The sequence below is a fragment of the Nycticebus coucang genome, chromosome 12 (assembly GCF_027406575.1).
Source record: "Nycticebus coucang isolate mNycCou1 chromosome 12, mNycCou1.pri, whole genome shotgun sequence".
In the NCBI taxonomy this organism is placed as follows: Eukaryota; Metazoa; Chordata; class Mammalia; order Primates; family Lorisidae; genus Nycticebus; species Nycticebus coucang.
Window position 1 is genome coordinate 50,680,707 of NC_069791.1, and position 12,937 is coordinate 50,693,643.

Genomic DNA, 12,937 nt, shown 5'->3' on the forward strand with positions numbered 1-12,937 from the left:
TTGAAATTGGTCTGTTCAGGAGATCTATTTCTTCCTGGCTAAGTCTAGGGAAAGGGTATGATTCCAAATACTGATCCATTTCCTTCACATTGTCAAATTTCTGGGCATAGAGTTTCTTGTAGTATTCAAAGATAATCTCTTGTATCTCTGTGCCTTATGTTGTTATTTCCCCTCTATCATCTCTGATTCAGGTTACTAGAGATTTTACTTTTCTATTTCTGGTTAGTCTGGCCAAAGGTTTATCTATTTCATTTATTTTTCCAAAACTCATCTCCTTATTTCATTAATTTTCTTATTGATTCTTTTATTTTTAATTTCATTAATCTCTGATTTGATTTTGGATATTTCTTTTCTTCTGCTGGGTTTAAGCTTAGATTGTTCTCCATTTTCCAATTCCATAAGATGGCTTGTGAGCTGGTTGATGCGCTCTCATTCTGGTTTTCAGATGTAGGCATATAAAGCAATAAATTTTCCTCTCAGGACTGCTTTTGCTGTATCCCACAGGTTTTGGTGCTTGTGTCTTCATTGTTGTTATGCTCAAGGAAGTTAATGATTTCCTCTTTTATTTTTTCCTGAACCCAACTGTCATTCAGCATAAGGTTTAATTTTCATGCCTTTGTGTGGGGTTGAATGTTTTTGTTGGAGTTGAGTTCCCCCTATAATGCCTTGTGGTCTGAGAAGATACTAGATAAAATTTCAATTCTGTTGATTCTGTTGAAGTTTTTTTTTGTGTATGTCCTAAGATATGATCAATTTTGGAGAATGTTCCATGGACCAATGAGAAGACTATATATTCTTTATCTTTAGAATGGAGTGTTCTACATATGTTTATCAAAGCACAGTTGTTCTAGGGTCTCATTTAAGTCTCTTATATCTTTGTTTAATTTCTGTTTAGAGGATCTGTCCAGCTCTGTAAGAGGAGTGTTAGAGTGCCCTGTTATTATGGTGTTATAAGATGTCATATTGCTCAGACTAATTAAGATCTATTTCAAGAATATGGGGGCATTTAAGTTGTGTGCTTAAATATTTAGAATTGAAATGTCTTCTTGTTGCATTTTTTCCTTGACCAATATGAAGTGAACATTTTTGAATTTTGTTTACTGTAGCTGCTTTAAATCCACATGTATCTGGAAATAAGATTGCAACCCCTCTTTTTTTCAGAAAAATTCCCTGAAAAATTGTCTTCCAACCTTTAACTGAGCTTTTTTTTTTTTTTTTTTTTTTGGCTGGGGCTGGGCTTGAACCCGCCACTTCCGGCATATGGGACCGGCGCCCTACACGTTGAGCCACAGGCGCCGCCCCTTAACTGAGCTTTAATTTGTTTTTTGAGGCTAAGTGTATTTCGTACAGAGAGCAAATGGATGGCTTGTGTCTTTTAATCCAATCAGCCAATCTATGCCTCTTTAGTGGGGAATTCAAACCATTAACATTTACTGAGATAATTGAAAAGTGTGGTAGCATTCTATTCATCTAGTTTTGTGAAAGCCCATTTCTTAGTTTTATCTTTTGCATCATTGTAGAAGCTAGGTTCTGTCCTTTAATTTCTGGGTGCTTACTTTGCTGAAGGTCCGTTGTGATGGTCAGTGTGTAGAACAGATTGAAGTATTTCCTGTAGAGCTGGTTTTGTTGTAGCAAATTTCCTCAATGTTTTCATATCAGTAAAAGATTTGATTTCTTTCTCAATTTTAAAGCTTAGCTTAGCAGGATATAGAATTCTGGGCTGGAAATTGATCTGCTTAAGTAGACTAAGTGTAGATGACCATTGTCTTCTTGCTTGAAAAGTTTCATTAGAGAAGTCTGTAGTCACCCTGATGGATTTGCCCCTGTAGGTCAATTGGTGTTTACTTCTGGCAGCTTGCAAAATTTTTTCTTTTGTCTTGACTTTGGACAGGGTCATCACAATGTTTCTTGGAGATGCTCTATTAGAGTTGGGGCAACCTGGGGTTCAATATCCCTCTGAAAGGAGTGTGTCATAATCCTTGGTGATATTTGGGAAATTTTCATTTATAGTATTCTCTAGTATGGCTTCCATTCCTCTGGGTCATTCTTCTTCCCCTTCTGGGATACTTATAATGTATGTTTGAATGCTTCATAAAATCCCATAATACTGTCAGTGAATGTTCTGCTTTCTCTCTCTTCTTTTCTGCCTCTTTAACTATATGAGTTATCTCAAGAGCTTTGTCCTCTACCTCTGAGATTTTTTCTTTTGCAAGGTCTAATCTGTTGTTGATACTTTCTACTGCATCTTTACGTTTCCTACTTAACTACTTCATTTCCTTTATCTCTGCTATATCCTTTCTATATTCTTCATATCGTTCATCTCTTATTTGATTCTGTTTTTGGATTTCCTTTTGGTTATTTTCCACTTCATCAGAAATTTCCTTCATTGTTTTTTGGTTATTTTGCACTTTATTAGCAATTTCCTTCATTGTTTTCATCATCTGTATTTTAAATTCCCCTTCTGTCATTTCTAACATTTCTTTCCAGGCGGAATCCTCTACAATAGCTACCTCATGGTCCATTGGCGGGGTTGCTCTGAACTGGTTTTACATGTTGCCAGGATTATTCTGCTGATTCTTCCTTATGAGTATTTCTTTTATCTGTTTCCTTGCCCTAATTTTCCTTTCACTTCCTCCTACTCTTTAAGTTACTGTGCCTCTGGCCTAAGGTTTCAATGAGTCCTTTTGGTACAGGACCAAAGGGATGAGAAGATCGAAGACCAAGAATTGAAAAAAGATTTTAAAAAAAGAAAAAAGAGAAAGGAGAGGGGGTGAGTAAAAGAGAATATTGACAAAAAGAAGAGAGGCACAGAAAGAGGAATACAGGAGTAATAAAGGTGTACAGTAGGGTACATTGACCCAACCTTAAAAGCCCCGAAGCTCTGGGGGGTGCTGGGTTGGAAGATTTCCTTGAGGTCAGTAGCTCTTCACCAGCCTGAGCCGACATGGTACCCTACCTCCACCAAATAGAGAGAAAAGGCAAAAATACTATAAATCAAACCAAAACAAACAAACAGCATACCTTATGGGATAAAATTGGGGGGGAAACCAAATAATAAGAGCAGAAACACTAGCAAAAATGTAGTTCTTATTATTAAAAAATGCAATAATGGAAAATTATGTTTAAATTAGAAAAATTAAGAAAGAAAAGGAAAAAAAGAAAAATCTAGAGGGAAAATGTTGAAACTAAAAACAAAACAAAACAGAAACAAAAGCAGTATATATATTTTGCTGAATTTTGTCTGGGCAACAGATGATCTTCTGGGGTGTGAGATGTTAATCACAGTGGTGATACAGCTGTGTGAGATGGAGACTGGAGGCCTCTGCTGATTCTCACCCTGCAGGGTTGGGAATCTAAATCTCTCCTCAGCCTGCTTAAAAGACACTTTAAACTGTTAACCTTGGCTAAGCAGATCCTTTCCCAGGAAAGCACTTGTCACTGGGATCTTTCCTGAAGTGGCTGCTCACTTATCCAGTATGCAAAAACCAGTCTTACTCTAGGCCTGTAAGGGCTGGGCTGCAAGGCAGCCCTCCTCCTGCCAAACACTGAAAGCTCCACTCTTCCCCAGCATCTCAGTCCCAGTCTTTGGTGTTGCTCAGTCACTATATCACTAACCCAAGGTCTCCCAGCCTGAGCCTTGCTCTGAAACCATGAGGGCAGAGTCTGCATGGGCAGTTCTCCCTCAATGGCTGCCCAGGACCCACAGCCACATTTATTAGCTCTTTTTTGGCTCAGCAGCTCAGTTCAAAGCCCGAAACAACGCTTAAAGTCATCCACACTCTTGTCCAAGTTCTCCCAAGGTAGTTCAAGCAAGTGCCCAAGTCCAAAAAAAACCAAAGCAACCCACAGGGAAGACCTTCTCTGTTTGCAATCTCACTGCTATTGCAGTTAACAGCTGTAGCAGCCATGGCCTCAGACTGAACAAATGCAACCACTTACCACTTCTCCACTGCTTTTGTCCTCCTTCTGGGGTCCAGAAGTCTCTTGCTGTCTCCCTGCATCCCCAAGGCGATGTTTCTGGGCAGATCCCACAAGTGAGAGATGCCTGAAGTCTTCTCTCCCCAATCTCACCATAACAAGTTGCAAAGAAGCTGTTACTTAGTCACCATCTTGCTCCCTCCCACCATCAACATTTGCTTTTTTTATAAAGAAAATTACCGTTGCTTCTAGACTGTATTTGACTTATTGATTTGTGGGGTACATGTACAGATATGTTACCTGGATATATTGCATAGTGTTGAAGTCTAGGCTTTTTGTGTCTAACCCACACCTAATTAATGTATGTAGTTCCCATTAGGTAATCTCTCATTGCACCGCCCTCTTCCATTTTTCCATCCTCCTGCACTTCTGAGACATCTGTGTCTATTATTTCTCTTTCTGTGTCCCTGTGAGCTCATTATTTAGCTCTGACATATACGTATTATAAGTGAGAACATGCGGGATTTGCCTGATTTTCTGTTTCTGAGTTATTTCACTTAAGATAATGCCCTCCAGTTCTTTCCATGTTGCTGCAAAAGATATTATTTCATTCTTTTTGATGGCTGAGTAGCATTTCATGGTATACATATACAACATTCCTTTATCTACTCATAAGTTGATAGACATTTAAGTTGATTACATGGCTTTGCAATTGTGAATTATGCTGCAAAACATGAGTGCAGGTGTTTTTTTTGATACAATGATTTATTTTCCTGGTAGATACCTAGTAGTGCCACTATGGGATCAAATAAAAGACCTTTCTTTTTATGAGTTCTTTGAAACATATTCATACTGTTTTTCATAGTGGTTGTACTAATTTACATTCTCACCTTTTCCCCACACCTTCACTAACATCTGTTGTATTTTGACTTTTTAATAATGACCATTGTGACTACAGTAAGATGGGATTTCATTGTGAGTTTAACTTGCATTTCTCTATTAGTGATATTGAACATTTTTTCATGTTTTTAGCCTCTGTATGTCTTCTTTTGAAAAATATTCCTTCATATCATTTGCTCACTTTTGAATGGAGTTGTTGATTTCTTGCTTAATTGTTTGAGTTCCTTGTAGATTTTGGTGATTAATCCTTTGTTGGATGCATAGTTTGTAAACATTTTCTCCTATTCTATAGGGTATTTATTCTGTTGATTTTTTTTTCTATGCAGAAGCTTTTTAGCTTCATTAAGTCCCATATGTTAATTTTTATTTTTCTTACATTTGCTTTTGGGGTCTTAGTCATAAATTATTTGCCTAAGCCAGTGTGCAACAGAATTTTCCCTATATTTTATTTTTGTATTTTAACAATTTTAGATTTTACATTTAAATCTTCAATCCATCTTGAGTTAATTTTTATATACAGTGGGAGATAGGGGTCTAGTTTCATTCTTTGCATGAGACTATTCAGTTCCTACCATTTACTGAATAGGGTATCCATTTCCCACTGTATTGTTTTTGTCTGCTTTCTTTAAAATCGGTTGCTTGTAGGTGTGTGGCTTTATTTATTGGTTCTCTATTCTGTACCACTATTCTATGTGCCTATTTTTATACTAGTACCATGCTGGTTTGATTACTGTAGCCTTATAGTATAATTTGAAGTCAGATAATGTGAGGCCTGCAACTTTGTTATTTCTGCTTAGGATTGATTTGGCTCTCCAGGTTCTCTTTGGCTGTGAATTTTTGGACTATTTTATCTAATTCTGTGGAAAACAGAATTGGTACTTTAATAGGAATTGTACTGAATCTGTAGATTGCTTTAGGTAATATACTCATTTTAATAATACTGATTCTTTCAATTTATGAGAATAGGATGTTTTTCCATTTGTTTCTATCATCTACAATTTCTTTCATCAGTGTTTGTACTTTTCCTTATAGATATTTTTCACTTCCTCAGTTTAATATGTTCCTAGGTAATTTTTTTTTTTGTAGCTATTATAAATGGATTGAGTTCTTGTTTACAAGTTTGGTCATTATTGGTGTGTAGAAATGCTACTGATTTCAGTACTCATTGATTTTTATACCCTGACATTTTACAGAATTCACTTATTAAATCTAGGAGTCTTTTGGAGGAGTCTGTAAAGTTTCCTAGTTATATGTTTATATCAGCAAACAGAGACACTTTAGCTTCCTTTTTTCTGACTTGGATGTTTGCATATATTGAAACTTCCTTTTATTTCTAGAATAAAACCCACTTGAGAAGAGTATATCATATTTTTCATGTGATGTTGCATTCAGTTTGCTAGTATTTTGCTGAGGACTTCCACACCTAAGTTCCTCAAGAATATGGGTGTGTAGTTTTCTTTTTTGTTGTTGTGTCATTGCTCAGTATTGGTATAAGGGTGATACTGGCTTCATAGAATAAGTTAGAAAGGATTCCCTCTTTTTTGATCTTTTGAAATAGTTTTGGTTGGATTGGTACTAACTTTTCATTACAGATCTGAGAGAACTTGGCTGTGAATCTGTCTGGTCATGGACCCTTTTTTTGTTTCTACTCACTACTGATAGGTTCAGGAGTTCCATTTCTTCCTGATTCAAGCCTAGGAGTTTGTATGTTTCAAGGAATTTATTCATTTCCTCTAGGTTTTCAAGTTTGTTGGCACAGACATGTACATACTACTCTCAGATAATATTTTGTATTTCTGTGGTATCAATTATAATGTCTCCTTTTTCATTTGTGATTGAATTTATCAAAATTTTGTCAGTTATTTTTTTTTTTTTGGTTAATCTAGCTAGTGGTCTATCAGTGTTGTTTATCTTTTCATAGAACATTTCACTGACTCCTGCTCCTCTTTGAATTCTTTCCTTCTTGTTGAGTTTAAACAATCTGGTGACTATATGTGTTGGTGAAGTTTGTCTTGTAATAAATCTCCCAGCAATTTCTTGAGTTTCTCATATCTGAATATCTAAATCTCTAGCAAGACCAGAGAAGTTTTCCTCTGTTACTCTCTCAAATATGTTTTCCAAACTTTTTGCTTTTTCTTCTTCTCCTTTCTCCTTCTTATAGACTTGGATACTTTATTTAATCCCATATTTTTAGAAAGCTTTGTTCATTATTTAAATTTTTTCCCTTGTTTAACTAAGTTAATTCTGAACACTTGTCTTCAAGCTCTGAAATTCTTCTGTCTAGTTTGTTGTTAAAACTTTCTACAATCTTTTGTAATTTCCATTTTTTTAATTTCAGGTTAATATGAAAGTACATATATTTAGGTTACATTATTTGTGTTTGTAAGATAAAATTCAAAGTCCAAGTTGTAGTTAAGTGTGCCACATTTGCCTATATTGTACCGAAATGAATTTTTTTTTATTTACAAAAGCTCTATTTGATTCTATTTATTTGTTTGTTTAGGACAAGGTGCTTTTGATATCTGACTTGCTGCCCACCCACCTATAATATCTTAGCTGCCAGGGATATTAGATTGCAATTATTTTCCTGCTGGTAGTGTTTGATTTTTCTTTAACTATCTGTCTCTTTAGAAAAATTTTCACTCATGGAGGGAGGGTAGAAAAATTGGTGTAGCATAAAAACTTACCTATTGGGTACAATGAACCCTATTCTGGTAAAGTGCACAACAAAAGCTCTGACTTTAACATTATACAAGATATCTATGTTTAAAAAGAAAACTTTGTACCCTCTTAAGTAATATTTTAAAATAAAAAAAATTTTTAAGCACAATATTTTTTTAAAAGAAAAGAAAGTTTTCATTCATATCCTGAGTTGCTTTCCTTATTTCTTTGTGTTGACTTTCAACTTTCTCTTGGATTTCACTGAGCTTCTCTATAAGCAGTATTTTGAATTATTTACTTGATATTTCCAAGATTTCATTTTTATTTGGATCTGCTGCTGAAAAGTTAGTATGATCCTTTGGGTGTGTTGTAAAACTGTTTTTTTTAATTATCAAAATTGTTTCTTTGTTTTCTTCTCATCCAGATAGACTGTCTTTCTTCTTATTTTAGAATTTATTTTCAGTTGGATGGGGTTTTTTTCCACCTTCAGAATATAACTATAATGTATATTGTATATGATCACCTGGCTTTGGTTCCATGTACTTTCAATGACAAAGACACTGTATGAGTTCCTTTGTTATGGATAGCCTTTGTGTGGTGGCTTTCTCAGATGCTGGTTGTAGTAGCAATGTACTGGGAGTGTGAGCAGCTCCATGTCTCCTGCAGAGCCAGAACGTGAAATTCTCAGGAACATTTATTTATCTCATTCCTCAGTTCTATGTACTTTTGTCGGTATGTTTTTCACTGGGCTGTGCAGTTCAGGCTCTAAGCCAGTAGGTGGTGCGTGTGTATCAGAACTGGCCGTGGCAGAAGCAGATGGGTGTATGCAATACCCCAGTGGTGGGCACAAACTCCAGCCTTGTTTGGGGCTGCAGAGGGAGCTCCCAGCGAAATGCATGAAGGTTTCCACGGGAGGGAGAGAGGACAGCTGCCCCAACTCCACTACCAGGCTGGCAGAAATGTGATCTGCCTCCCTGTCATGCTCCTGTCCTAATGCTCAGGATATTCAAATCAGGTAGACACCATTGTCCATTTGCAGGAACACTGCTGTTCCATATAGAGAAGAAGGGTCTTACCTGTTGCTCAAGCTTGGACCAGAGGGCACACCTCCTGTAGGCATGGAGTCACCACTAAATGATCCTGAATGGCTGTCCATAGGCCATATCTGTGCTGACCTACCATAGAACAGCAGCTGCTGAATCCATAGCAGTGGGGGGAGAGAAGAAATCCCCCTCTCTATGTCCCTTCATGAGCCCTGGGGCTGCCAGACCTCTGTGGTGGAACCACAGTTTCCCCCACAGAGCCCAGCACAGTGCCCACTACTGGGGAACTCTAGGACACAGAAAAGCCCATGTTCCTCGTTTTCTTTGTTCTAAGGGGTGCTCCTTTGGTGCAGTACACTCCCTTTCCATGAATAATGGCAATGCCTGAGGATAGATCACTGGGAACCCTGCTGCACTGCTGGGGCTGGGCACCCTGAGTGACTGCTACAATGTCAGCAGATGCTAAAGAATGTGTGCAGGGCATCCAGTAACATGAAGATGCAGGGAGGAAGGTCCCAGGGCAGTGCAAAGTTCCACAAAGCACCAATTATGGCACCTTCCATCAAAATTTGCATCCATGTAAACAAGCTGCCATGTGTGAGCTGGTAGCCCAGTATCATGCCCTCAAGTGCCCGAGTCACAGCCCACTCCAGTATGTGGTCTCATGAGAGCAGAGCAGCTCTTTTTAAGTTCAGAAGCCAGGAGGGTGAGGGAAGCTGAAAATATCACCAGCTACCCTTCCCATGGAATATTAAAGGGTTCAATCTCTGCCAGCTTCTTCCTTCTTTCTTTTTGTGCATCATCGTAGCTTCTCTCTATGACCTCTCCAATAAGGCTCCAGCCCTCTTCCATGAACACTTCACTTCAGCACTGTTAAAAGTCTCTGGTCAGCTATCTGAGGGGGGAAAAAAACTCTAGGCAAACCAATAACTTATTTTGTTCAGTTACCTATTTGTCCTATAAGAAGGTTAAGCAAGCTAAAAGGTTAAATTGTTTCAATAATAAACATTCTTGGCTAATGACATTTATTCCACTTGAGATATAAGGCAGCTATAAAAATCAATCATAAAATGAGGTTGTTCACATTGGGGGATGTGTGTTGCCTTATAGCAGGTATGGGAGGCTTTTCTGCACCACTTGCTGCTGGATCACTTGCTGCTGGAACACTTGCTGCTGGACCACCTGCTGCTGTTCCACCAGTGGTTTATCCAATGACGGTGGGAGCAGACTTTCAGAATGTGCCAGTGAAGGAGATAGTCCGGAAATATTTCCCTGAGACGTGGATCTGGGACTTGGTGGAACTCGAGTAAGTTGTATAATGTGTTCTGGGGAATTTAGTCTATGACAGGATTTGAATCTCCTCTATGATTCTGATGTCTTCCTGGATTCCTAATCCTTTCAGTTCTGCCCCACTCTTTTCTGATAAATATTTAGGTTCACAGTTTATTTATCTTATAGTTTAGCAATGCTCTTTTTTCCTAATTTGGTTCTTAGAGAACTAAAGTAACAAAAAGCAGAGGTTACCATCCCCTTTAAATAAAAGGAAGGGAAGGGAGAAATGAAAAAAGGAAGGAAGGAGGGAGGAAAGGAGGGAGGGAAAGAAGAAAGGAAGGAAAGAAGAAAGGAAGGAAGGGAGGGAGGGAATGGAAGAGAGGGAGAGAGGGAGGGAGGGAGGGAAAGGAACTAGGTTAGTACCAAACTTTAGGTCAGCTTTAGCATTAACTACACTAGGTTGCTGAGTTATTGTGTCCTAGAATCAGCTATGGCTTATGCTAAAAAGGAGATTTGTTCACATACTTCTTCTTTGTTCCTTCACTAGCTTATCAGGTGGAAAAGAGTTGGAGATGAAGGTTCCTGACACCATCACGGAGTGGAAGGCCAGCGCACTCTGTTTGTCTGAAACTGCGGGTCTTGGCCTCTCCCCTGTTGTCCCTTTTCAAGTCTTCCAGCCCTTCTTCTTAGAGCTCACACTCCCCTATTCCGTGGTGCGAGGGGAAGCCTTCACACTCAAAGCCACTGTGTCCAACTACTTGTCCCACTGCATTCGGGTAAGGGTGCTTCTCTGGAAGTGAAAGCAGAAGGACGGACTATAGTCACCATGCTTTTCCTAGGTCTCTAGGTAATGCAGTAACTCATAGCTGAATATGGTCTGTATTAATTTGGGGACAGAACAGATACTAGGAGCAAAGCTACCTGATGGGTCTGAGGTGGTAAAGTTATATCCATACAGATCTCTGTATCTTTGTATTCCTAAATTCACACATTACATCCACTTTATTCACTTTTTCACTTTGAGAAAACATCTCATCCTTGTGTTGGCTTTAAGCAAACTCCTAAGCATTTATGCCAGTTTCTGTCTGTTTTTCAATCCCCTTATTGCAAACCATAAAATACAAAGCATTTGGTAGGATTTACCTTGTGTCCACTACCCTCTGCCTATGTCTCTTCACAAACTTGTGTTTGGTGTGGGGGCAGGTCAGTGTGCAGCTGGAGACCTCCTCTGCCTTCCTGGCGGTCCCAGTAGAGAAGAATGAAGAATCTCACTGTGTCTGTGGAAATGGGAGAAAAACCTTATCCTGGGCTGTGACTCCAAAATTACTGGGTGAGTGATAATGCTGTTAACGAATTCTATGCCATGTGTCTGTTGATTTGCTTTTCACTCTGACCCCAATGTATGCTTTTTCTCATCCTTTAACACTGATCAAGAAAAAAAATAGCATGAAATGTATTGGGAAACTTAAAAAGTAGAAACTACATATACAGAATCACTATTTAACTCTTTGAGAAACTTATTCCCCAGGTAAAGTGAATTTCACAGCTACTGCAGAAGCAGTGCCGTCTCAAGAATTGTGCAATAATGAGGTGCCGGAAGTCCCAACATTTGGACAGAAGGATACTATAGTAAAGCCCTTACTAGTTGAGGTATGTGGCTATACTCTCTCAGTCTCAGAGGGCCTGTTATATAATATAGCATCATCTAATATATATATATATATATATATATATATATATATATATGACAGCGACATTTCATTCCCCAAAATATGAATGTATCACCAACTCAATTATTTGCTGATGTTTTCTTTTCTACTTTTAAGTGACTGATTTTTTCATATGCATTCAGCATCACTTTACTTTTTTGCTTTTCTTTCTTCTGTCAATACAAAGCCTGAAGGAATAGAAAAGGAGGAAACTTACAACACACTGCTCTGTGCATCAGGTAAGTGTGAAAAAACAGATAAAATGTTCACATTACACCACTTGCCAAAGTATAGTCCATAGTTGTGGAATGTCCTTTGGAGCACGCTTTCCTCTGAAAAAAACGAAAACATAAATTACAATAACTCTTACCCTCTCCCATGTGAAAAGCCAAGGACATTTAAGGAAAAACAACATTTTCCTGATGAAAATTATTTGAAGTTAGGTTCAATTTTCTTAGAGGAAAAAATGGAAAATACAATTGAAGGTGTTTTTACTACCATATTTTAAGAATAAAGAAGCAGACATATATTAAAAGACTTGCCTAAAAGCTCTTAGCTAATTATGAGGACTCAATAGGACATTGAGGACAGGACATTTCCTAATACACTTGTATTGCCCACGTGTCTTCCTAAACTGTGTTAAAAATATTGAAATAGCCTGTAATCCCGGCTACTTGGGAGGCGGAGGCAGGAGAATTGCTTGAGCCCAGGAGTTGGAGGTTGCTGTGAGCTGTGACGCCACAGCACTCTACCCAGGGCAACAGCTTGAGGCTCTGTCTCAAAAAAAAAAAAAAAAGAAAGAAAAGAAAAAAATTGAAATATCTGTGTGGCACTAATTATGTATTACTCAAATATTAGTTTAAATATACTCATGTTTTTACTTAAGCAAGTTATTTTAAGATGAACTCCAGGTCACAAACATGTATAGAACACTAATATTTTATTCATATCATTAATATAATTATATAAAAAAACATTAAAAAATTGACTCTGTGACATCTAGAATCAGCTTGAGAACAGTGTTCGCTCTCCAGATCACCTCTCTTCTCTGTAGGAACATCCCTTTATAATTTTATATAGCCACATAGTTTTGATAACAACTTCATACTAGAGGCCATAAAATTTACATCTTTGGTCCATGCCCTGTTCCTGAACTCAGATCATGTATTCAATTGCCCACTCATTTTCCCACTCACAGGTCTGTCCATCTACTAGGGATCTCAAAGCAAGCATGCTCAAAACTAAATCTCTTCTAGGCCTCACAAACCTGCTCCTCCCACAATTTTCATCTCAGATGATGGAGGTTCCATTCTTCTACTTGTTAGGGATAAAAATTTTGGAGTTCACTGTTATTATACTCTTTCTTTTACACTTCACGTACAATTTGTTCACCAATCTAGCAGGCTCCACCCTAAAATTATATTGAGAATCTGC

At 37.9% G+C, this 12,937-nt stretch overlaps 1 protein-coding gene across 1 annotated transcript in view; it reads left to right on the forward strand.

The window, feature by feature from the left end:
- LOC128560948 (pregnancy zone protein-like) overlaps positions 1-12,937 on the forward strand; it is a 73,298-nt gene that overhangs the window by 44,725 nt on the left and 15,636 nt on the right. The window contains exons 18-22 of the mRNA XM_053554626.1: positions 9,633-9,828; positions 10,342-10,570; positions 10,998-11,124; positions 11,323-11,444; positions 11,691-11,742. Coding sequence (XP_053410601.1) covers positions 9,633-9,828; positions 10,342-10,570; positions 10,998-11,124; positions 11,323-11,444; positions 11,691-11,742 — 726 coding nt within the window. The remainder of the gene's footprint in view (positions 1-9,632; positions 9,829-10,341; positions 10,571-10,997; positions 11,125-11,322; positions 11,445-11,690; positions 11,743-12,937) is intronic.